Source organism: Peromyscus leucopus, chromosome 18 (genome assembly GCF_004664715.2).
Source record: "Peromyscus leucopus breed LL Stock chromosome 18, UCI_PerLeu_2.1, whole genome shotgun sequence".
In the NCBI taxonomy this organism is placed as follows: domain Eukaryota; kingdom Metazoa; phylum Chordata; class Mammalia; order Rodentia; family Cricetidae; genus Peromyscus; species Peromyscus leucopus.
The window spans coordinates 316,182-342,766 of NC_051078.1; the positions used below are offsets into that span (position 1 = coordinate 316,182).

General features: G+C 37.6%; 2 protein-coding genes across 2 annotated transcripts; both read left to right on the top strand.

Annotated features, from left to right (window-relative positions):
• Nucleotides 1-625: 625 nt before the first annotated feature.
• On the top strand, nt 626-1,632 carry LOC114683527 (olfactory receptor 9K2). The gene has a single exon (XM_028857855.2). It carries the CDS (start codon nt 691-693, stop codon nt 1,630-1,632), a length of 942 nt encoding a protein of 313 aa, XP_028713688.1. The 5' UTR covers nt 626-690.
• A 15,126-nt stretch (nt 1,633-16,758) lies between these two features.
• LOC114683562 (olfactory receptor 12-like) lies at nt 16,759-17,703 on the top strand. The gene has a single exon (XM_028857886.1). The coding sequence runs from the start codon at nt 16,759-16,761 to the stop codon at nt 17,701-17,703; it is 945 nt and encodes a 314-aa protein (XP_028713719.1).
• Nucleotides 17,704-26,585: the final 8,882 nt, after the last annotated feature.

Consider the following 26,585-nt stretch of genomic DNA (forward strand, 5'->3'; position numbering starts at 1 on the left):
AAATAAAATGGGAAGGCATTGGCCTTCCTGGTAGAGTGCATATGGATGACCGATGAGATGCTAAGATCAATTTCCAATAACATTAAAAAATGTACTAGTCTTTCTTCTGGTAGACAAATTATAGGATATGTGTTAAACATTTCTACAATTAGTTATATATTTGTAACTACTATTTATTTTTAGGACCCCAAATGGACAATGGATAGTGCAAGCTATTAAAAAAATAAATCACATTTTTGATATCTACTGAAACTCTTAAGTTAAAACTCCAAGCTTTTCCAAATTTAAATATTAAAGCCTACAATATCTCTAAAACAACACTTAAACTTCTTCCTGAATGCCACTTCTTAAAATATGGGTACTTTCATCTCAATATTACTTCATAATATTGAAGTCAGTATGTAAATAGGAAGAAAAACATATAGAACAGTGATAATGAAAACACAAAAGTCACCAAATGCACAGGGTAAAGGCCTAATTCTGCCACTTTGGGAACTGGAAATAAATGTAGTACTTGGAATTCTGTATCACTTGTTTGAATTCAACTTGTCACAGTATTCCTATGAGGCTAACATTAAAAATGATAATAGAACAGTATTGTAAACCCCTGTACTTTAGCAGCTATTTATAACACTGAAGGTCAAGCTAAGAGTGTTCATTTTGCCTTGTGCCTCTCATCAGGTCTCCTCCATGGGTGACAGGGGAACAAGCAATCACTCAGGAGTGACTGACTTCATCCTTGTAGGCTTCAGGGTCAGCCCTGAGCTCCATATCCTCCTCTTCCTGCTGTTTCTGCTTGTGTATGCCATGATCCTTCTAGGAAACATTGGGATGATGATCATTATTATGACTGATCCCCGGCTCAACACACCAATGTATTTCTTCCTAGGCAACCTCTCCTTCATCGACCTCTTCTATTCGTCTGTTATTGCACCGAAGGCTATGAGCAACTTTTGGACTGAGAGCAAGTCCATCTCATTTGCAGGCTGTGTGGCCCAGATCTTTCTCTTTGCACTCTTCATTGTGGCTGAAGGATTTCTCCTGGCAGCCATGGCTTATGACCGGTTCATTGCCATCTGCAACCCACTCCTGTACTCTGTTCACATGTCCACACGTCTCTGTGCTCAGCTGGTGGCAGGCTGTTATTTCTGTGGTTGCATCAGCTCTGTTCTCCAGACCAGCATGACATTTACTTTGTCCTTTTGTGCTTCTCGGGCTGTTGACCACTTTTACTGCGATAGTCGTCCCCTTCAGAGACTCTCCTGTTCTGACCTTTCCATACACAAAATAGTGTCTTTTACTCTAGCTGGCATCATTATCTTACCAACTGCCCTGGTCATTGTCGTTTCTTATATGTATATTGTGTCCACTGTTCTAAAGATACACTCCACAGAGGGAAGGAAGAAAGCCTTCTCCACTTGTAGCTCCCACCTGGGTGTTGTGAGTGTGCTTTATGGTGCTGTTTTCTTCATGTATCTCACCCCTGACAGATTTCCTGAACTGAGTAAACTGGCTTCCTTGTGCTACTCCCTAGTCACACCTATGCTGAACCCTCTGATTTACTCTCTGAGAAACAAAGATGTTAAAGATGCTTTAAGCAAACTTCTAGACAAGAAAAAATTCATTTTTTGATTTTTCTTCTCCTTCACCTGTAGTGTTTTGAATACTGATTTCATACTTTTTGTGGCCAACAATGAGTTTTTTTTCTAACTATTATAACAATAATATTAGTAGTCTGCCATACATGGTGCATCTTCCTGAAATACGACATATTTGCCCCTCCAGTAATTCTTAAATTCTGGGACATGTGGATGTTCTGGAAATAGCAGAAGCTTTTTATACATCATCCCTTCTTCCCATCTCTAATAACATTTTATTTCACATGATCATTGTGTGTTTCATGGTGTTTAAAATGTTTTAATCTTTACTGTATTTATTAAATAACTTTTAATCTAATGTTGACCTTATCAAATATTCTTCTGTCCCCCTACATAGAATCTGGATTATCCACAAAGTGACAAATTTTACTTTTTAAAATATATTGGCTTTCTGTTTTTCACTTTATTAACATATTAAGTGCTCATCAAACTTCAGCTTGATAAGTATTTTACATGTATTCTACAAGGAAGTAATAATAATAATAATGAAGAAGCTGTAAGTAACGTCACTACATACACTAACTTGAAATTTTCTTGAGAATGCCAGGCATTGTGGAGTTCTTTGGGCCACACAAAATACATTTCTGAATACAAAGAACTAACTTAGAAGATGAAGCATAGGCAAGTTTTGAGTACTCATTACCTCTGTTTGATCGATCCTTCATAATAATGCCTTGTGTTAATTATTAATGGGGGTATTTTTAAATATATAAAGTAGATGAATCACCAAAATAGAAAGTTTTCTAAAATGTACTCCTCTAGCTCTCTGTATATATTTATTTATTTGATTAATTTTTTATTCAAAATATTTGAACATGTTTTGGTATCATGATAGGCATAGGAATAGATCACTTCATTCTTTAAAAAATTCACAATATAGTATATGAGTCAAATCTTTGTGCAATCAATTCCATATCAAAGGTGGTGTGCCAAAGATACTCTGAGATCATATTGTAAGTTAACTGGGAGCTTATAGTTGGTAAACATAGATGCTTTTTTTGGTCTGTGAGGAAAATGTATTTAAAAAGAATAAGATTGAAAGTAAGGATGATGTTTGGGCTAATGTTGGTGCTGTGGGCTTAAAGTTTTCTCATTTTCCCAAGGAAAAGGAACATTAAAAAAAATCACAATTAGCAGATAAAAACAAAAGTTAAAAGGACAAGTCAGCCAAAACTATGTGAAAAAGGATGCTCTTCATTTTTAAAACCAGCATCAATGTTTGTGGAGATTGTCTAAGCAGAAAAGCCAATGAGAAGAACTAAGTTAAAGATGTACCTGCCCAGTTCATCAGACCCTCTGTTTGGTCTTCAGCATCAGTAATAAAAATAAATTAAAGAGCTTTCAGTATGTTAACATAAGAGAACACCTCAATTTTACAATTAGCATTTTAAATAAGATAACTAGCATTATATATATATATATATATATATATATATATATATATATAATTTTATAATTAACTTAATTTCACATATCAGCCACGGATTCCCCCATCCTCTCTCCTTCCACCCCCAACCCTCCCCCAACCCACCCCCCATTCCCACCTCCTCCCAGGCAAGGGAGTCAGCCCAGCTTGGTAGACTCAGCCAAGGCAGGTCCAGTCCCCTCCTCCCTACACCAAGGCTGAGCAAAGTGTCCCAGCATAGGCCCCAGGCTCCAAAAAGCCAGTCCATGCACCAAGGACAGGTCCTGGCTCCACTGCCTGGGGGCCTCCTAAACAGTTCAAGCTAATCAGCTGTCCCACTTATCCAGAAGTCCCTGTCCAATTCCATGGGAGTTCCTCCGCCATTGGTTCACAGTAGCGCTTCCACTAGTTTGGCTATTTGTCCCTGTGCTTCCTCCAACCATGGTCTCAACATCTCTCACTCATACAATCCCCCCTCTCTCGAGCCAATTGTGCTGCTGGAGCTTCACCTGGGGCTCGGCTGTGGATCTCTGCATCCGCTTCCATCAGATACTGGATGAGAGTTCTATCATGACAGCCAAGGTGTTCAGCCATCTGATCACCAGAGCAGGTCAGCTCAGGCACTGTCTCAACCATTGCCAGTAGTCTACAGTGGAGGTATCTATGTGGATTTCTGGGGACCTCTCTATAAGAAACTTGAAGCTCTCCTGATGTAATTAGTAACAATGCTACAATGTCATATTTTAACACATCTGTTTAAGCTTGTACTAAAAGTTCTACATGATACAATAAGATAAGAACTGGAAACAAATGTTTTGCAGACTAATTGTATAACTTAAAATTTTTATGTTGTCACCAGAGAGTAGAATTGTTTAGGGACAGATTAGGAGGTGCAGCCATGAGGGAGTAGATGTGGCCCTGTTTCAGGAATTGTGTCACTGGGAGTGGGCTTTGAGGTTTCAAAATGCTACAGCAGTCTCAGTCTCTCTCTCCCTGCTTCTTGTGGATCAGGATGTAGCTCTTAGCTTCTGATCCATTGTCGTGCTTGTCTGTTTTCCATCATGATGAGCATGGACTTACTTTCCAAAACTGTAAGAAAGCCCCCAACTAAATGTTCCTTTTATAAGAGTAGCTTTAGTCATGGTGTCTCTTCACGGCAATAGAACGGTGACTAAGACAGCAATCAAATCTCCAATGTTTCGTAATGAGACTATAACTTGGATAGTGTCCTCAAAGGTGAAATAAAGTTATAGCTGGACAACAAGTGGGCCACAATTCATAGTATATCAGGATGTTTGTGGGAAGAAATTATAAGAACATAGAGAATCTCCAGAGTTTCAGGTGCATAGAGTTGAACATAGCAGAGACACCAAGAAAATTGCCACTTATAAACCAAGAAAAAGATCTAAGTTGAGCTCACTCTGGTAGTAGCTTCATTTTGGGCATCAGCCTTCATGGCTGTAAGAAAATATTTTTGTGATAACTATTCCCAGATAGCTGCATTTTGTTATGACAGCCTGACAAAACTTATGTGATTAGATAACTAATGATAGACAAACAAATACACTTGTTTGCATACAAAATGTTGATATATGGAGAAAATTCAAGTGTCTCAGCAGTAGCAGCAACAAAACTTTCTGCAACTAATAATTAGTTATAGTAAGTTTCCTAGAACGTGGTTAATATTCAAAAGTCAATTTATTTTCTATATACTATCAAAAAGAGCAATTTGACATGTAAAACATGCTGTGGAATTGAAAACACCAAGACAATAGAATAAAAATTTCCATTTCTAGTTCCTTTATGTAAACACAAATTTAACAACAATGCAGAACAAAATCCGTTTGTGAGAATTCCAGAATACAGTTAAAATGTTGTAGAAGCCCTAGGAAACCGTGAAGTCAAAAGTAACTTCATCAAAACGAGTCATTTTATCTATGTGGAATATATATTCAGACTCAGATGGCTTAGCTAAGTATCTAGAGAATACCTTTATTCATGCTTTCTACTTTGCAGGAAAATATTAGACTGGATACTAGAACCAACACACTGACTTCTCAGAAGATTAAGTAAAGAATTGGTTTTTTTCCTTGAATCATTTGAATCTCAAATGAAATCAAGATAGTTTGGATGTTAAGGAATGGCTGAGAAAACAGAGTAACAGCAGTAGGGGTGGCTTTCTACATCCACATAGCTAGGCACGGTTGGGGAAAAGCATACAGCTTGGGTTTTATATATCTCTAGATAAGGAGAGGATATAGAATTGCAGAATCCTGGTTATTTTGAAGAGTCTCAGAAAGAATGGTGTCTTATGTTGGAAGCAATGTCTGAATGTTTCTGAAATCAATGAAAAACTGAGAAAGTTGGTGTTGTAGAATTAGAGAACTTCCATTATTTCAGATACTGTCAACAGCAGGTTATTATGTGCTGCTAACAGAAGACAGAGAAATAATGCACCACACCTCTTGGTGATATTATGTACAAAGGCTTAGAGATTTCATATTCTCCTAAAAACATTTAGGAACTGGTTGGATTGATTGGGAAGTCTGTTCCTTTTACAAAGCCAGTGTATATATGCCAGAGGATGCAAAAAAGTTGCCATGTTGCAGAATATTTGTTTATACTGTGTGAATAAGGTGCCTTCTAATTGCATTAATAAAGAGTTTAATGGCCAATATTTAGGCAGGAAGAGGTTAGGCAGGACTTCTGGGGACAGCTAGGACTCTGGAAAGAAGAAAGGCAGAGTCGTCAGCCAGATGTGGAGGAAGCAGGATGGGCAGTACACTGATGAGGTAATGAGCTCGTGGAAGGACATAGATTAAAAATATGGGTTAATTTAAGTTATAAGAACTAGTTAGTAACAAGCCTAAGCTAAGGCCAAGCTTTTGTAATTAATAATAAGTCTTCGTGTCATTATTTGAAAGCTGGTGGTACCAACAAGAAAGTACTACAACAATTCCAGCACAAAATTATGAAACACACAAAGAAACAGAGGAACAAGGAACAAACATCGGGGAAAATGAAAGCAGAATAAAACAAACCAACAGAAGTAGAAGTATAAAGGGGAACAAAACAAGAAATTTAGAAATAAAAGTTACAATAACTGAAATGAAAAAAATCACTAGAGGAGTCAAACAATAGACTTTAACTAGGATTAAGATTTTAAAATAAAATTAAAAGATACCTTTTGCAATTATTTTGTCAGAAGAACCATTTAAAAAGTAATTAAAAGCCGGGCGGTGGTGGCGCACGCCTTTAATCCCAGCACTCGGGAGGCAGAGGCAGGCGGATCTCTGTGAGTTCAAGGCCAGCCTGGGCTACCAAGTGAGTTCCAGGAAAGGCGCAAATCTACACAGAGAAACCCTGTCTCGAAAAACCAAAAAAAAAAAAAAAAAGTAATTAAAAAGTAAATAAAAATGTACCCCAAACTTATATGATACTATAAAAAAAGATGTGTATTTTTGAAATTTAAAAACACAAAAAATTAGCAAGAAGCTTATTTAAATAAATAAATGCCTAAATATGTAACAACTTGGAAGGGGAAACTAGACATTTAAATTCAAGGATCTGACTGCCCTCTAAATCAGGTAACCACAAAGAAATCTATCCATCATCATATAAATACAATAAAATTGTCAAAATCAAAGAAATCAGCTTTGAGAGCAGCAAAAGAAAAGTAACTTGTGATAGATAAAATAACTCTCAAAAGGTTATCAGTGACACACAGTTCCTGGTCTGCCCATTCTCCAGTGCTGATAAGTAAGGTCACGCAAGTCCCAACTACTCAGCTTCCAATTTCTTGTCACTTGTCCACCACATAAAGGTAAGAACACTGAGAGCTCCAAAACAACAACATCAGGCTTCTTGGTCTGTCTGTCTCCTGATGCTGATCCCTAAGGGGCTGCCAAACTCTACCACTATCAATACTTCCTCATTTCCCTTAGGTTTTGGAACCAACAGGCAAGTGCTGCTTGACCATCAACCCTGACTCCACATTTCTACTCAATCAACTTACTCCAAGGCACAAATCTCAAGAAAAACAGAAACAATTAAAAAATCCAACATATCTTTTCTAAAAAAATTCAACTCTCCCATAATAATAGACCCAATTATAACAACCTCAAAGGATTTCTAAACAAAAAAGTTAATAAAAGATTATGTATATTCAAGCAACTTAAAGAAGACAAAAACAGCTCTGCATGGTCCATCTACATTGCCCTGGGACTCTCAAACACAGCCAGGATACATCTAATAATTCTGCCTCTGTTCTACATGAAGCCAGATCCTGAAGCTTACTTAATACTTTCAGAGTCAGCCCCCTTCTCTTGACTTCTATCTTATCACCCCCATCACCTATTATGCCAGTCTGAGACTATTTAGGATATAAATCTAAAGTTTCAAGCAGAACTTTAGTGTTGGGATAATCTTCTTATACACTGTGTGAAGATGTGTGTCTGTTTTACCTCATCTGCCTAAGGCACCTTCTGATTGGTTTAATAAAGTACTGAAAGACCAATAGCTTGGCAGGAGAGGATAGGCTGGATTTCTGGGTAGAGACAGAAACTCTGGAAAAGAAGAGAGGCAGGAGAGTCACCAGCCAGACATAAATGAAGTCAAGTGAATGGTGTTAAGGAGATGTAATGAGCCATGTGGCAGAACATAAATTAATATAAACTGGTTAATTTAAGTTTTAAGAGCTAGTTGGAAACAAGCCTAAGCTAAGGCTAAGCTTTCATAATTAATAAGAAGTCTACATGTCATTTGGGAGCTGGCAGTCCAAAGAAAGACTTGCTGCGTTTGACATCCAGTGTGGAGGTACATATATCCAAACATAGGGCTTGAGAAAGCTAAGAAAAGTTCTAAACATGAAGCTGGAGGTGATTCCTAGCAACTGCAGTATCTCAGGCATGCCTGGTGCTCTCAGTGTACAGAGATACAGCTCTTTTAAGAAGCCCTGCTGTGCAGCTGAGCACTTGAGTGGGATAGAAGACTAGGTAGAAATGCCTGCCATAGTGCAGGCCCAGTAACTTCCCAGGGTGGGTAGGTTGGGCTCCCAGAAAATGCCTGTGGGCATGAGGCTTGGCTCTCACAGAAGGGTGAGCAGCAGCTACAGTCCAGAACCATTGGGGTAGCAGGCATTTCTAAGAACTGTACTTCTGTACAGAGAAGATAATGGGCATTGATGAACCTCTAATGGAGTTTATTTTAAATGTGACAAAGCTAGTCACTGGGCAAGAAACTGTCCTGCTTTGGCTGCTGACAGTATACTGTCCAAATTTGACAAGCAGGACACAAAAGAGGTCAACTGCCAAACTTTGCCAAGACAAGGTAGGCCAGTCCTTCAAAATTCCTGCTTCACAGAAAAGTCTGTCAGATATTCCAGGTCTGTAGGTGGAAGATGGTTGGCCCCAATGTTGCAGAGGAACCTTGGGTGACTGTCCAGGCAGCCAAATGTTTCTGTCTTTTCTATAGTTTTGGAAGTTGTTTTTTCTGCACTTACTGTTACTCAGGTAATATTTATAGTTCTCAGGTTTCTGATGGGGCTGAAGAATAGATAATTGTAGTTTTACAGTTTTCCTTATTACCAAATTCAGAAAAGAAACTCCCCAAAAATATAAAGCACATAAGGTTGAGAAACATACAAGCTTAAGTTTTTAATCTAAGAAAATGTTTTAAAGTCTAAATAGATGTTTTTAGGTTGGTAATACAAATTATGGTAGGAAGTGGTTTAGGTATAAAGCTTTAGACTCATCAAGATAGGAGAGATAATAGAGTACTCGCCCTGAATTTGCCAAATACAAATGAACTGGACATTGTGAATGTAATTCTTACCTGATAGTTGTTCTTATTGTGCATAGTTTTACTGTGTTAGAATTAAAAGATTTCCTTTTTATCTAGACAAAAAGGGGGAAATGTTGCAGGATATTTGATCACATTGTGAACCCCGAGTTTGTATTTGCATTAATTCAATAAAATTAGCATTGGGTCAGAAGGCAGAACCAGAAACTTGTTGACATAAAGAAATCATAAAGAGTCAGAGGGAGTCTGGAAGATGGATAGAGAGAAGCACAGGATGTAGGAGGGAGGGACTTTGAGTGTGGTGGTCTATTTTGGTTTGGCAGAGAGGAATGATGCTCTCTTTCTGAGATGCTGGGTGAAGAGGGAAGGTCAGCTAGTTGCTCCTCAATTTCTCTGAGCTAGTAGGTTTTTCACTCCAGCCTTTGACTCCTGAGTCTTATTGATAAATAGTACTATAGAGATTTAGTTAATAACTACATTTGGTGGCAATGGCAGGAAGCTGATCTGGTGTGACATGAAAGTCCCACCAGGTCTCTACCTGAGAAGTGAGCCAGTAACTGTGAAGCCACGATTACTGGCTGAAACAGAAGTAGATTCAGTCATAGCCACTGTGTTGATGGAAAAACAACAGAGGGTTCTAGGGGGAATGCATGGATCTCCCTGGGAAGGAGAAAGAGAATAGATTTTGTGGGTTGATTTGGGGTGGGTGGGAATGGGAGGGATCAAGTTGGATAGGGAGGGACTGAAGGAGAGTACAGGGAGAGATGCCTGGATTTGGGGGGGCATTTGTGGGATGATATGGAAACGTAGTCCCTGGAACCTATGTGGATAACCCTAGCAAGGACTCCTAGTAATGGAGAATTTGGAGCCTGAACTGTCGATGTTCTGAAAGCAGGAAAAATTTTCAGTGGGGGGACTGGGACACCAATCCAACCACAAAACCTACAACCTACAATCTGTCCTTCCTGCAAAATGTACTGGGGCTATGGTGACCCAGAGCTTGTGAGAGTGACCAACCAGTGACTGGTCTAACCTGAGGTCCATGTGAGAGGGAGCCCATGCTCATTACTGTCTGGATGGCCAGGAACCAATAGCTGGATGGTCCATAAACCTAAGGTAGAACCAAACACAACTGGAAAAAAATCAATGAAATAATTCCTAATGGTATTCTGCAATACTCATGGATCAGTGCCTAACCCAATCATCATCAGAGAGGCCTTCTCTGGCAGCTGATGGGAGCAGATGAAGAGACCAACAGGCAAACATTAAGTTGAGCTCGGGGAGTCCCACAGAAGTCCCACAGATGTGGGAAGTCCTTCTGTATGCTGTGAACATGTGTTGCTTTTATTGGTTGATTAATAAAGCTGCTTTGGCCTATGGCAGGGCAAAATAAAGCTAGATGGGAAAGCCAAACTGAAAACCGGGAGAAAAGAAGGGTAGAGTCGAGAGAGATGTCATCCAGCCACCCAAGGAGCAAGATGCCAGCAGACCGGTAACACCATGGATACATGGCAATACCTAGATTAATAAAAATGAGTTAATTTAAGTTGTGAGTAGCTAGTAATAAGTCTGAGCCATAGGCCAAACAATTATAATTAATATTAATCTTAGAATGATTATTTTATAAGTGGCTGCAGGACCAGGGGAGACACAGAAAAGCCTCTTGCTACAGAAGGGCAAAGATTATAGGCACCAGAGGGGTCAAGGGCACCAGAAAAAAAGGCCCACAGAATCAATTAAGCAGGGCTCATAAAGGCTCACAGAAACTGAAGTGACAATCACAAAGATTGTATAGGTCTGAGAAAGGAACTCTGCATATATGTTATGGCTGTTACTTTGGTGTTTTGTGGGGGTGGGACCATCTCTGCTCTTTTCTCTGATCTTGGGACCCTTTTCTCCCTACTGGGCTGCCTTGTCCAGCCTTGATGCGAGGTTTGTGCCCAGTCTTATTGCATCTTGTTATGCCATGTTATGTTGATATCCCTGGGAGGCCTGTTATTTTTGGAAGGGAAACAGAATAGCAGTGGATCTGGGGGAGAGGAGGAGTTGGTGGGAAGAGCTGAAAGGAGTAGAGTGTGAGAGGCCTGCTCCCACCTTTTGAAGGGTTCTTATGAGAGAGGGCTAAGAAAATATTAGATAGAAGAGACACCTACTCGACGAGAAGAGAGACAGAAACACAGGATAGCTGCAGGAGGGCCTGGATCAATACACAATGGTCTCTTCTGTTTATTCTCAAGGGCTTTTTATAACAAAGCCAAGGGGTGTAGCAAAAGACCTCTCCCTTGCGAGATCAAAGCACACTGCACAGCCAAGTATAGCCCCTTCCAAACACCTGGTAACCATGCCCATGGTCAAATCATCCCTTCATGCAGCCCTGTTGGGTAAAGCAAGCTCAGATTCTCAGACTCTGAGTAAGTTCTCACTAGGAAATCTCTCTGATTCTCCACAGTAGAGGGAAGGGAGGATGCTGTTGGGATGTATTGAATGACAGAACAATAAATAAAAGGACAAATGAAAAAGTTAAACAGAAATAAAACTCAAAATAAAAATGTCAAAAAGTCAAACAAAAAACTTTAGAAGAAACACACAAGCTAAAATAATGCTGCAAATGAAAAATGCAATAAAAATGTAAATAAAAACACATTGGAGAGATGGAAAGATGGCTAAGAAGTTAGAAGCATATATTGCTGTTGGAGTGAACACAAATCCAGCTCTCAGCACCCAAGCCAAGCACCTCACACCCACCCTAGCTTCATGGGTATCTGAAGCCTTTTGTCTGTGCAGGCTGATAGTGACACACACATATGCACATTAATTTAAAAATAATAAAATAAAGATAACACCTCAATAAAAATTCTCACCAATAGAATGGATCATGTGGAAAATAGAGTAACAAGACTGGAAGACAGGCAGATGTAGCAAGAATCTTAGAGAGTCTTATTAATAAAATCAAAGCTGAGGCCAGTTATTGGGTTGAATGTTGGAAGGTCAGAGATGCAGAACAAGCCACAGCTAACCTCACCTGGCAGGATCCTCAGCTGGTCTTGTTTCCTCAGAATGGAGGCCTCTGAGTCCTCATCCAGAATGGGTCTCAGATGAACTGCTGCACAAAAGCCTGAATGCTTAACCAGGCCAAATGCTTAACCAGACCAAATGCTGCTAGTTTCTGGTCCTCGCGCCTTATATACCTTTCTGCTATCTACCATCACTCCCTGGGATTAAAGGCATGAGTCACCATGCTTGGCTGTATCCTTGAACAGATGGACTTCTGCCTCTGGAATGTTAGGATTAAAGGCGTGAGTGCCACCATTTTCTAGCCTCTGTATCTAGTGGCTGTCTGTTCTCTGACCCCAGATAAATTTATTAGGGTGCACAATATTTTGGGGAATACAATACCACCACAGGCAGAGGAATTATACTACTCAGTAAAATTCAGTGATACATTTACAAACATCCATGAAGGGAACATTGGAAAGCTTTGCAATGACATAAAAAGACCCAACCTTAGAATTAAGGGCCTAGAATGACAATACCAAAGGAGTAGAAAATATTTTCAGTTAAGTTATATTAGAAATTTTTCTATGCCTAGGTCAACAGATCCCCTTGCAGCTATAAGAGGTCAAAAAAGTCTAAGTAGACAGAATGAGAAAAGACTTTCCATGACATACTGTAGATAAAACATGAAATATGCAGAATAAAGTACACTAAAAGTTGTAACAGAAAAAGATCAAGTCACTTACAGGGCAGGCCTATTAGAATAACATGGGAGTACTCAACAGAAAAATGTAAAGACAGAAGGACTAAAAAGATTAATTCCAAGTCCTGGAAGATGACAACTGTCAACCCAGACTATTATGCCCAGTAAAGCAATCTATTAAAAATAAAGGAGAAATAAAAAACTTTCAAATAAAAGCAAATCAAAGAGATTAATGAGTGGTGAATGAACTCCACATAGATACTGAAAGAAGTACTTTAGTGTATAGAAGAATACATATAGCAGAAGGGTCATTGGAACAACAACAACCAAAAAAAAAAAAAAAAAAAAAAAAAAAAAAAACCACTGCCAGAATTATTAATCACAAGTGAGCAAAAAAAAAAAAAACATCACAAATCAACAAAATTTTAGGAACTAACACATATTTTCAATAATAATTCTGATTAATAGTCTCAATAGTACAATATAAATATACAAGCTAGCCAATTAGAAACAAATCTAAGCAAAACCCAGAATTCATCAATTTTCTATCATTTAGAAACACACCTTCCATAAAAGATAGTTTTAGATATGGTAAAATGATTGAGAAACATATTTCAAGGAAATTGATCTTTTTGAATAATAACTAAATGTAACTATTCTAATATATCATATAATATACATTTAACCACTACTAGTCAAAAGAGCTAAATGAGGTCATTTCATACTCATCAAAGGAACAATACACCAAGAGGATACTATATAAATCTAATGTAGAATCACCAAACACAGGTGCATCCAAATTTATAAAAACTTATAACAGATATGAAACAACATATTAAAAACAAAATAGTAATATTGAGTGACTTAAGTATAGCACTATTATCAATAGACAGTGCAGCCAGACAAAAGTTAAATAAACACTAAATAACTGATACCATGTATCAAATGGACCTAAGAGACATCTCTGGAATTTTCCACCCAAACAGATACAGATTCTTCTCAGTATTCTATGAATCTTTCTCTGAAATTGATCACATAACAGGACACAAAGCAAGTCTCAACAAACAAAAGGAAACTAAAGTAACGTTTTGTATTTCATCTGATCATAATGGAATATTAACAGCTTAATTATTTAGAATTCAAATAGAAATCACGTTGGTTTAGGAAAATGATAGTATTAGCTTCCCTTCTAGAGTCTAGAGTCTACAAGCTCTGAAGCCACAAGCAGTTGGCTAGATTTACAGTTCCAGGCATAAATTCACTGTCATTTTATGTGGTTTAAGTCCAATTAGACAGCTCTTGGTTATTCCCCAAATAAAAATACCCTTATTGCACCATTGAGCATAGCTTGATGGACTGGTCATTAGGGTTCACAGGCTTTTCATCTGCGTTGGACTATTGAATTGCTTTACTCCCTTGACACTTCAACAATACCTTTTTGTTTGTTTGTTTGTTTGTTTTTTGTTTTTTGTTTTTCGAGACAGGGTTTCTCTGTGTAGCTTTGCGCCTTTTCCTGGAACTCACTTGGTAGCCCAGGCTGGCCTTGAACTCACAGAGATCCGCCTGGCTCTGCCTCCTGAATGCTGGGATTAAAGGTGTGCGCCACCACCGCCCGGCAACAATACCTTTTAATAGGATGAGAGATAGTTGTAGATGTAACCAACTGTCTTATTAAAATAAGAAACACAGAACCAATGTAAAAGAGAAAGCTGAGAGGTCAGAGCTCAGAGCTAAAATCTTACCTTCTGAAGTGCTCCTAGCTTCCCGAAAGAAAGCTATTTCCTGTGTGTCTGTCTTTAAATAGTCTTTCTGTTCTGCCTTCTCATTGGTTGTAAACCCAAACACATGACTGCCTCATCACTGCCTGTAAGTATCACCCTCCAGGTCTTAAAGGCATATGCCTCCAATGCTGGCTGTATCCCTGAACACACAAAGATCTACCTAGCTCTTCTACCAAGTGCTGGGATTAAAGGCATGATTTCAGTACAAATAAAATACCACCATAGATAGTACTCTGTGTGTGTGTGTGTGTGTGTGTGTGTGTGTGTGTGTGTGTGATAGTATATGTACTTGTTAGTGTGGGTGTTTGGATATATGTATGCAAGTGTTCATGCATGTGTATACATATATGTGTGAAGACCAGAGGCTTAAAAAGAATGTCTGTCCTGGATCACACTGAATCATCAATTTATCTAGATTGTCTGGCCAATAAACTTCAAGGATCCAGCTGTCTTCACCTCACAACAATCCTGGTGCTGGAGTTACAGGCACATGCATTATGTTCAGCTGCTTATGAAAGGAAATTTATTGACTGAGCCATTTTCTTTGCCCATTTTTCTTTGATTTATATATGTCAGTTTCCATTATTGTCTCAATCTTGTCCTCTAAAAAGGATTATTGCTCTTGTCCTTCCAGGTTTCTGGAGTCTTTGAACACTACTTCTTCCTGTGCCTGAAGTCAAGATGGCAGCCCAATGTATATACTTTTGGTGGCCTATTTTATTAATTAATTATACAGTTTAAAAATACATTGTTTCAACTGACTAAAATATTTTATATTAATTGCCTATTGACTAATATCAGCACATTGTATTTACAGTAGAGATAAGAATGAGGCTTTGGCTAGGAAGAAGGCTTGGGAATAAATTGTCTGTTGTGCAGACATGAAGACCTAAGTTCAGATCCACATAAAATCATGTAAAAGCTGGGTGATGTCATACTTTTGGAATCCAGCTCTGGAGGACAGGGCAGACACAAAGGTAGAAAAATCCAAGTTCAGTGGATATTCAGTCTAGTTACAATGATGACATTCACAGCTATAGATTGTCTCAAACTAACTCATGGTATAAGGTGACTGAGAAAGATGCTATAAGTCATTCTCTGGCTTCCACATCTATGTGCACAAGCAGGTGTATCCACAAACATACACCCCATACATGCATGCAGACACACATGCACATAACAAACATACAAGAAACAGATCTATAAATGTAAATTCTATGATCTATTCAGATATTACTGAACTTATCTGTGTTAATCAAGACTATAAGAAAGGAACCAAATGTGTCTCTTGTCACACTTTGTCTGTTTTATTAGTTTCTTCTGTGTAGAAAGTCAGTTTTCACGTGCCCTTGAGAGTGCTTTTGATTTTCCAAAGGTTTGATAAGTTCACCAATTATAATTTTTCCCCTCTTTCTATGTTTACTTCATTCTATTTCATTTCTTTTTTTTCTGCATCATAACACAAAGTATCTTACTGATGATAGAGACTTCTGATCTCCATGGAATATTTTTGGAGACACTGCCTGCCCAGCTCTTTGGTTTCCATCCTCATGGGGAAATTTAATTCTGGATTCATTCCAGCCCTATTTACCACTTGAGTCAGTGAAATAGTACAAGAAAAATGTAAGTTCATGAAACATAACATTAAGATATCATCTAAAAATTGTGCTATTGTTTGCTAATGCCAGCGAATCTGAGTCAGTAACTAAACATTGAGGAATTACAGTCAGTGATGCAGAAAAACTTCAAGTTAATGGAAGGTTTGTTTCTATTCATATTTCTGTGTACTTGTAAGCATACTGGAATTTATGTATAGTGTTTACCAAAATAATAAGAAAAATTCTCACTGACTTCTTTTACCTTTTATTTCTAAACTGTGTTTTGAAAATCCTGCTAAAATCAGGAACTTCTTAATGTAAACTATGGATTTAAAGAAACTTAATTATTTAGTTAACAGGTCTTGCTAGAGGTCATTTTTTTATCACTTCTCTAGTTTGAATATTAACCAGTTATATAGCTGTTGACCTTTGTATTCAAGAGGGTCTACTATTACATATATATCAATCTTACTCTAACATACTTTTAAAGATTCAAAATGTGTTAACATATGAAAATTCATTGTGTTATTCTAGTATCAATAGAACAATTATAAGACATTTTGAGGTACAGGTATAAATGTTGTAAAGTTAATGTATATGATTATACAATTTAAAAGTCAACTTCATAGTATGTGATGGAATTATTGTTTATAAGCATTCTTTTATACTCTGTGATAGATTATTGAGTAGTAGATGAGCATGTTTCTCACTCTAGTGACCCTATGTCATTTAAATCTCTTCTTAATATTTTAATTTTCTAAATCATAAATTTGAAATAAACATTTTTTTGCCATTTTCCAGTTTGATCTTCATATTAGCTATGAAGAGTGAGCAGAAGAAGAATTACTCAGAGGTAACAGAGTTCATCCTGTTGGGATTTAGAGCCCCTCCCAAGTTTCAAGTGTTCTTATTCTTAGTGTTCCTGATGATCTACATGATCACCGTGGTAGGGAATGTCAGCATGATAATTGTCATTAAGATGGACTCCAGACTCCAAACACCTATGTATTTCTTCCTTAGAAACTTGTCTTATTTAGATCTCTGCTATTCCACAGTCATTGCTCCCAAAACCTTAGCCAACTTCTTGACAAGTGAAAAGAAAATTTCCTACAATGGTTGTGCAGCCCAATTCTTCTTCTTTGCTTTGTTTGTTACAACTGAAGGCTTCCTTCTTGCTGTCATGGCATTTGATCGATTCTCAGCCATTTGCTCCCCTCTCCATTACCCTGTGCACATGTCCCAAAAGGTATGTGTTCGGTTGGTAACTGGCTCCTACATCTGTGGATGCACCAACTCCATAGTTCAAACAGGTTTCACTTTTAGCTTGCGTTTCTGTGGAGAAAACAGGCTGGACCACTTTTTCTGTGATGTCCCAGCTCTGATTAAGATCTCATGTGTTGACACCTTTGTGAATGAGATCGTACTGTTCATTCTCTCTGCTCTCATCATCATCTCCACCACAACCATCATTCTGGTCTCCTATGGGTACATCCTTTCCACTGTCCTGAAGATCCCCTCCACCCATGGCAGGAGTAAGACCTTCTCCACTTGTGGTTCTCATATAGCAGTGGTGAGTTTATTCTATGGAACTGTGTTCTTCATGTATGCCCAGCCTGGATCCATCTCCTCACCAGAGAAAAGCAAGATTGTAGCTGTGTTTTATACACTTATAATACCCATGCTGAACCCTTTAATATATAGTCTAAGAAACAAAGATGTGAAAGATGTGGTGAAAAAAATATTAGGTGGAAAAAGTTCTGAGTGATATTTATGAATCCTTTATTTAGTGAACAAAATTTCTTTTCTAAGTTGTATATGACAACAAATATAACTTTATAAGCATTGTAGAGTAATAATTCTAGTACAGATGCATAGAACATTATTTTTTTGTACTGAATATAGGAAAGTAAATAACATCTCACTTTATAATATAATTTCATTTGAGTTAAGTAGTGAAAATTTATTGTTATATAATTGTTAAAAATTATGCCATATATTACACTCTTTTTTGTTATAAGTTCTAAGGTATTGTGATAGTAGCTAAATGAAAGCATGATCATAGCATACATTTTGGATGAAAGCTTATTGTGGCCCAAGTAGTCACATCTACATTCTAAGAACTATCATCCTTGCAGTTAAAAGAAGTACATGTGAAGCATTTCTTCTCACAAATATGTGGCAATACTATTCTGTTAAACCGTATTTTCTCATCCACCCTCTTAATAAAAAGTATTATGTTAATTAAAAATCTATATTGCTATTTTCTATTAATTTAAACATGTCTTATTTTGGGAAGGAGAGCAGCTCATAGGACTCTTTAAGCAAAATTAAACTTAAATGATTCAGAAAATTCGTGAAACTTAATAGGCTTTGGAAGACCAGGATTCCAAAGATATAAAACAGTAAACTAATGCTGTGGAGATAAGAATATCTTTGGTGGAGCTGGCCACACATTAAGCAGAAAGGTGCACAAAGGTAACTTTCATAAGTTGTCAGTAAGAGTAGTTTGGATTTGAGGGTGATTTAGCTACCTTTATGGCACCTATATTCCTATAAGTACCCTCCAAAAAATTTATCTATCTAACAAGCTAGATGTTGGTGGAAAAACTGGGATAAGTAGATATTTATTTATGTCTTCATGCTAAAGTCACACAACACAATTGGTACCCAAAGAGGAGCCAACCAATAGACCCAAGGATGTATTATGAGGACCAGTTATTTGGCTCTTGAGATAGATGACAAGACTTGTGATTAAGACTGATTTATCTGAGGAGAAAGTGTTCATTGGGGCAGTGTAGATACATCTATGGTTCCCCATATGTTATAAAATGGTGCTCCTCTTTGCTGTTGTGGCAATTGGATATTCTTTGTGATGGGTGATATGTCATGCAGCAAAGAATGATCCATCCAAGAGTGGAGTATAGTTTTAGTGGAAGTCCCATCCAATCATCCTCTAAGAAGAACATGGTGGCATGCCTCACTGATGAATGGGAAACACTTAATAAGTACAGGAATAGTACCAAATGGGTGTGGACTACTGAGTCTATTGTAGTTAGTGAAAGCATGTAAGGAATGGGAATGTAATTAAACTCTGGCAATTGTTTCATGGGCTTTACATGGACCTGAGGCAGAGGTGCCTGTCCTGAAAAGCTTAGCTATGTAAGACAGGAATTACAGTAGGAAAAATGGGTGAGGATGCTTAATTATTAGCTTGAAATTTGTAAGGGAATGTAATAAGAAAGAAAGATGAAAAGGGAGTATTTGTTTGTCATTTATTATGGCTATCATAATGCAAGGGCAAGATTGTATAAATTAGAACTGTGTTAAACATTCCTTCCTGAGGTCTAAAGACTTGAAACTCATGGGAAGCACTGGAGAGTGAGGAGAAAAAGCTGAAGTGATAGAGCATACCATTTAGGTCTAATAGTGATAGAAAACGTGATAATCATGGAGTACCCTGTATCTGAACTGCTTTAAATATGGAAGAAATAAGCCAAGAATTAAGGGCCTTCTAAAGTCTGTATTCTGAGGTTGGGGGACACAGGACTGAAAGGGACTCTGAGTGTTATGGAAGCAGAGAAACAGAGTAATATGTCTACCCTTCCTTCTTTGAGACAGGTTTCATAACCTGAAGCAGAGAAAGGGAACTCATTCCCTGACAGAAGGTCTATAGGAGTCAATGAGTATTTGGTTATTTCTTTCTGAGGTCATGAATATAAGAAATTGGAGGACAATAGAAGAAGAACAAGTATACTGAGGTACCTTAATAAGTATGCTATAGCGTTTGATGCTCAGTTCACAGAGGAGTTTTAATAAAGTAGTTGATATAGAAGAGACCTTAAGACTGGTATTGAGTGTTAGTAGATTTGCTGAACTCAATAACTGGGCATGATCGTTATGAAGTAAAATAGTTTCTAAAGATCATGGGGCAAAACAGATAACAAAGTGCTCATCTAGGTTTCTCAAAGGTAAATATGGAAAGATTCTCATTTAGCAAGATCTCCTAGGGAAAGTACAGGCAGAGAGCAAAGTCATTGAATTTATGAATAAAGTCCAGCAACTGTTCACATAAGAAACAAAGGGCATAATAGTACAGCCTACAAAGATTAGACAATTATCCCTCCCCAAAGAGTACACTGTACATATCTCCCAAGGTAAAAAAAAAAAAAAAAAAAAAAAAAAACACATATTGGTGCCTGAAAATGTTCACCTAACCTGGAGCACCTTCAGCAGCTGTGTGTGGCCAATGGAGAGGTGAGACTGTAGACCTGCTCCTCTCTGAGTTTTAGGTTTCCTGAGTATTGCAAACTGGCCCAGCTAAGACCACTAGGAATGAAGAGATGTGCAGTGATCCTATAGCAATAGTCAAATCCAAGGATGAGGACAGTATAGTGGTCACAGAAAACGACCGTGGACTAGGGAGTGCCTGATGTGGTAGTATACCCCATGGATGCAGATGACCCCAACATTCATCTTTTGAGTAATGTTTCACTCAAGTCATCTTTCATGCTGTACCGAATCATGCTAATATTTTATCTTATTATTTTATTACCTACTGAATACCCAAACCAATCAGACGTTGCAAGGGAAGATGAAGAATTTTTTAAGGATACTGTTTATTCTCTTTTAAATTTTATTTTCATTATATGTTATCCTTTGAATGTCATATGAATTTGGAAGCTCCTGGAAGGACATAAAATAATTGAAGAGTTTTGACAGAGGCACCATACGTATGTGGGGGGAAAAGAGCACTCCAAGGAGCCATAGCATTGTAAGATGAAAACCTCAGTGCTAGGGTGAGCTACCTCCCTATGAATTGTGATTAGGGAGACCTCCCAAACCTTAAGGCTATTGTCACTGCTGTTGACTCCATGCCAGAACAATAGAGTAAGTCAATATTGTTGAGGATACTACAAGCTTTGGCTGCAGGGCATGCAGAAATCAAACTGATGGAGGTGGGTGGTATGTGCTAGCTGACTTCCTTAGTTCCAAAATGTACTTTGTTCATTGTTGTGGATTAATTATCACTCACAGCCCTGATCATCTATGAACCCTGCATACTACACTGCCAACCTGTCAGGCAAGAGAGATCAGTGGTACATTATTGGCAAATTATTATGGAATCAGCAAACTGCTTTATGATTAGACTCAAAGCCTTCTTCACAGATACTGTAAGACAGGACAAAAATCTGTGAATGCCACAGTGACAAGAACACAGCTACTATTTTTTTTTTAAATAGGTATGGTGTGCTTGTCAAACTACCGTGTAAACATTTGTCTTTGTGCATATAGATGCCTGTTATTTTTAGCCTTGATAAAGTACTTAGTCAGTGCAAGGTGGTTACAGCAAAGACTCCTAACTGTATAAGTTCTAGGAAATAAGTGACTCTGTGACAGTGGCCTAATTTCAAGCATTAATGGAATAAACTAACCTCAGTTTCTTTATTACATCCTCTGGGTTCAGGGACCATCATGCCTGAGGAGTTTGCAGAAAAGAATGTAAGAGCTAGAGGGAGAAGTGGATATTTCCTTTGAATCGAAACATTTCCTCATGGAGGGAGGAAGGAGGCTCATAAAAGGAAGCTAAACAAAACTTCCAATGCTCTAAAATTTCAGAGAATTTATTATGTTCATCAAGTGTAGAAAATGACAAAATTCAAAAGGCCCCTCCCTGAGGTTATAAACCTAGTGAGGGTCCCTGGCAAGGAGAGAGTCTCTGGTGGGGGTTACTGGCAAGGAGGTTCAGACACCAAGGTGTCATGACTTGTCACTATGATGGGTGACTTTTCAGCAATGCCTTCAAGTCACCCATCATGCTGTAATTAATGCCAGTGGACACACTGGTCACCCAAGCCAGACTCAGAGGGAAACTTTTCATTGGTCTCTCCCCAGTACCACATCTGCCATGAACAGACATTTCTTCATATCTTCCCAGGAGAGGATGGTTAACAAACAATAAATGCTCCTATATAAACACCACATGTGTACCGTACAGTCTTGACCATCATTTTTCTAAAGGAGGAAATTGTAGCACTAGATGCTGAAGAAACTTGTTTAACCCAAACACCTGAATGGTTCTACAAATGTACTAGCCAGTGTACATGCCCAGTGCATGTGGAACAGTTAAAAATGTAATCACACAGACTAGAGACAATCATTGTTGAATTCTGTTATAGACATGTAGCCAGCCCTGGGACATAACATATTTGATCTTCCTGTCATTATTGATATAAATGTTCTGCTTCTATTTTCATTTAACATTTTAACCAATTTTGGTTATGAAACAGTGTAGTGTTGTTTTTTTTTAAACTTATCATACATTACAGTTATTCCTGTCATCCTTTCATGTTTATTTTTCAATTGTCAACTTGGTAGTGTCTGCAGGTAAGAGAGTCTCTATGCCCTCCTTGTACAGATTCCGTTGGTCTGTGGACATGCCTTTGTGTGATTCTCTTAACTGGGTTAATTTAAATGGGTGGACCCATGCTATAAGGGGTGACACCATTTCATGGCCTCGGTCCTGGACTAAAAAGAGAGAGAGGTCCTAGGATGAGGATTCATTGCTCTCTGATTTTTGACTATGATAGAAATATAACCAGCTCCTTCAAGTTGTTGTCATGGTGTTTTACCAAAAATGATGGATTGTAACCTGGAAATATGGGCTCATATAAATCTTTTCTGTCCTAAGCTGATTTTTTTCAGATATTTTATCATAGGTACCAGAAAAGAAATTAAGACACAGACCTAATTTGGACTCTGTGTGTGTGTATGTGTGTGTGTGTGTGTGTGTGTGTGTGTGTGTGTGTGTGTGTATGTGTGTGTGTGTTTGTATGTGTGTGTGTTTGTGAGTGTGTGTGTGTATGTGTTTGTGAGTGCATGTGTATGTGTGTGTGTGTGTGTGTATGATTTCTGTAGAATAATTTTTATACTATATTAATATACAGGAGCTCTTGCATTTTTGTTCTTTCTTTTTCTTGGAAAAAAATTTCACTAAAATGCAGTCATTTAATCTGTAGTATAAAATCTGAGTGCAAGAAAAAGAAAAATCGATTATTCATGTTTTATCTCATTGCACCTAACTAAAATGTTAACCAATTAAAATGTTAATTTTGAATTTTCTGTTAAAATGGTTTATGTATAGTGCTTTCAAATATTAATTTTGGAAACTGAGGCAGAAAAATATCCTTATTCCTGGATGTATGAGAGAGATCTGTTCTATAAAATTATTTTTAGAGATAATGAACAGTTTAAATTCTTTATTGAAAATAGAATTGGTTTTAAAAATATTCACACACAGAGTCTAAACTAGGTCTGTGCCTTAATTTCTTTTGTGGTGGTTATGATAAAAATACTCTGAAAAAATCAGCTTTAGGAGTCATGAAAGTTTTGTTCAACATACTTGGTCACCCACTAAAACCCCAAGTGCCTCTATTCAGTAAACCCTTATTAACTCCATAACCTGGGTCCCATTTCTGCTGTCCTGAAGCTCTACCCTCTTTCTTTGCAGCTCCTACAGTAATCCTATAATAAAACTTATTTCTGCAACTTGTCTTTCTGTGGTTGGTGATTTTCATTCTTCAGATTCACTTGATGAATAATTTCCATTAAACCACTGACTCAATGGGAATCTGTGTCACCACACACTTCCTGGGTTAAGCTCACCTGAGGCAAAAGAGGAAGCCTTTGCTGTTCAAATGATCCCAGATTTTCACTATTTCAACACCACACACAGGACAGACAGAATGAAAATATGAAAGGTGGGCTCCAGTCAAGTCTGAACCAGTTTTCATTCCATCTGTGCAATTGGTTGCTTATACTTGGCCATAAAACATTCTATGGGCACAAATTTCTTGATATCTGCCACTTACCCAATGCCCAACATGGGATCCTATCAGAGTAATTGAGATCTCATACTGGTGATTGGGGCATCTGAGATCAAACCATTAGATGTTTAATTAGACTGTTTTCAGGAATGAGAAAGTGTACCAGGCTTTCTTTTGGGCCACCAACCAGCTAACAAACCATGATACAGAGGCTTATTATTAGTTTTGAATGCTCGGCCTAGCTTAGGCTTGTTTCTGGTTAGTTCTTTTAATTTAAAGTGACCTGTTTCTCCTTATCTACCTTTTGACTCAGGGTTTTTTAACCTTTCTTCCTTCTGCATATCTTACTTTCATTGTTTCTTCTGTCTGGCTGACAGCTGCATGGCTTCTGGCCCTGGGCATGTCCCTCTGTTTCTTCCTTATTCTCTCTTCCTTCTCTCCCCTGAGCCTAGATTTCCCCTTCTATCTATTCTCCCTGCCTGCCAACCCCACCTATCCCTTTGCCACCTAACTATTAGTCATTAGGCTTTTTATTAGACCAATCAGGTGCCTTGGACAGGCAAGGTAAAACAGAAGCAACTCATCTTTACATAATTAATCACACATCCTTACATTGTTAAACAAATGCAGCACAAACAAAACTAACACACCTTTACACAGTTAAAGTCATATTCTGCAACGTAACTAAACACAACACCTCTTTGCCTAGTTAAAATAATATTCCACAACAATGAGGAAATTGTCAGAACTGAAATTAAGTCACACGAGGTGTGGTGGCATTTTCATGTAATCTGAACACTTTGGAAATGAGAGCAGGAGGATCATAAGTCTCAGGCAGTCTGGGATTCAGTGAAGGCTCTGTCTGAAAGTCTACAACAATCAATAGTCACTTGTACTATTGCTTATCAAAATAATGAAAGCAAAGACTATGGAGAAATGGTTCTTAAGCATGGTCACCTGATACTAGGTATTTTTCCAGACTTTGAATGTAAAAAGAAATAAATTTAAATCTTCCAAGCTTTATTTTCTACTTCTGTTTTGTGTTATTTCACAAATGCTGAATTTCATAAAGTAATTTCTGTGGATGTATGTTCATTTTGTTTTTTGAATTTTTTGTTTTATTGTATTATTTATTGTATGAGATATAACTGCATACTTTTTCACATGCTCTTTCTTATTACAGTCACCAGTGCATTGTCATGATTTTCTCTCAAATTGTTATTGGTATGATACTTGGATTATTGTTTAAATTTCATTGGTATAACTTATGAACCTTTATATTTTTAACTTTTTATATAGCATTTTAATGATTTACTCATTTAAATCCAAGCCCTATACTCTTGGAAAACACAGAAGTTTTTTCTCTCTGAAATAGGTCTATTATATCCCATTTACTATATTTGCAATATTCTATTTGGGAACTTTTGCTACAACTATTATATTAATCCTCTTACTGTTTTTGTATTGCTTTTGTTAAATGATCCTCACATTTACCTCTGTGAGACATATAAACCTGAATATAGTATTACTTGTATTTACATATGGGGATATATTTACTCCATTTTATGTAATGCCTCCATTCATAGCCTCATTGTTTTCACACACATGTTATCTAAAGCAGTTAGAATCACAAAAGATAGATTAAAGAAATAATTTAGAAAACTCAAAAGAAAAAGGAAAGACTACTACATTTGTCCACAATATACTATATTGCATATCATAATCCTGTTATTATTTGATTATCAATTTGATAAAAGTTAATGAAGGGATAGGAAGATTGGGAAGAAGAAAATATATTGGGTGGTTTAGCAAAAATTGAGGATACATGAAGAATCTTTATGGAAATATACTAGCTTATAAACTAATTAAAAACACAATATATAACAAAGGGTTTTTAACATAAGTTTCCTGCATGAATGGACAATGTTGCTGCAGAGGACATACGTCATTAAATGACAAACTCCAGCCAGGCACAGTACACTTCCCCATGAGTTACTGGTCAAGCAGACCCCAGAGGCACCTCAAACAGCACATATTCCTGCAATTTCTCTTGTTTGCTCATCATAACTTATGGTAAGATGCTTTTGCTGAAGACACTACTCACTTTGCCTATAAGACATAGAGAAGTCAACTTCAACTGTAGAGGGTACATTCTCCATTCTGGCTAGCTTACACAGTTCTAAAAGTTGTTATGCAGCCCACTGAGAGAGAAAAGACACCAACAGTGTCTCTAAGTGCTGACCTTTACATGATGTAACAATGACCTACAGGGGAAGATGTGCCCATTGGTGCAAGAGTGGCATAATTGATAGGAGGTAACCAATCATTTTCTGATTTGGTATGAAGTCTTCTCCACATGAGGAATTTAATGTCTTATACTATATATTTGGTCAAAATCCCATGACTAGGGGGATCATAGGCCCTAAAGAGGAAGTTACTGCTGTTGGTTTGCTAAATGGTCATGGGGTCAAACTGCTTTCTAAATTTAGTCATGTTTATTCCTAAAGATTTCTGTTGCTTCTATTTGTCAGAGAAACTTCTTTTGGCAATAGTTAATGCAGCCCCATAATTGTCAAAGCTCCATGTACAAGGAAATGAGCATCGATCTGTGGATGAATCATCCATAGCAAGCCCTTCTCCCACATCCTAGTTCAGGAAACCTTGCAGAAGACAGAGAAGAAAGAATGAAAGAGATGTGGTGGAATCTACAAAATTCTGACTTGTTGACATGGCTAATACATATGTCAATTTGTAGGCACTATGGTTCCCTGTACCAGATCTACACAAGATCAAGCAATCAACATTCCTGAATGACCAGGGACTG

What these genes read in the sequence shown, in the direction of transcription:
- LOC114683527 (XM_028857855.2), top strand. Translation starts at nt 691, where the DNA reads ATGGGTGACAGGGGAACAAGCAATCACTCAGGAGTGACTGACTTCATC.
- LOC114683562 (XM_028857886.1), top strand. Translation starts at nt 16,759, where the DNA reads ATGAAGAGTGAGCAGAAGAAGAATTACTCAGAGGTAACAGAGTTCATC.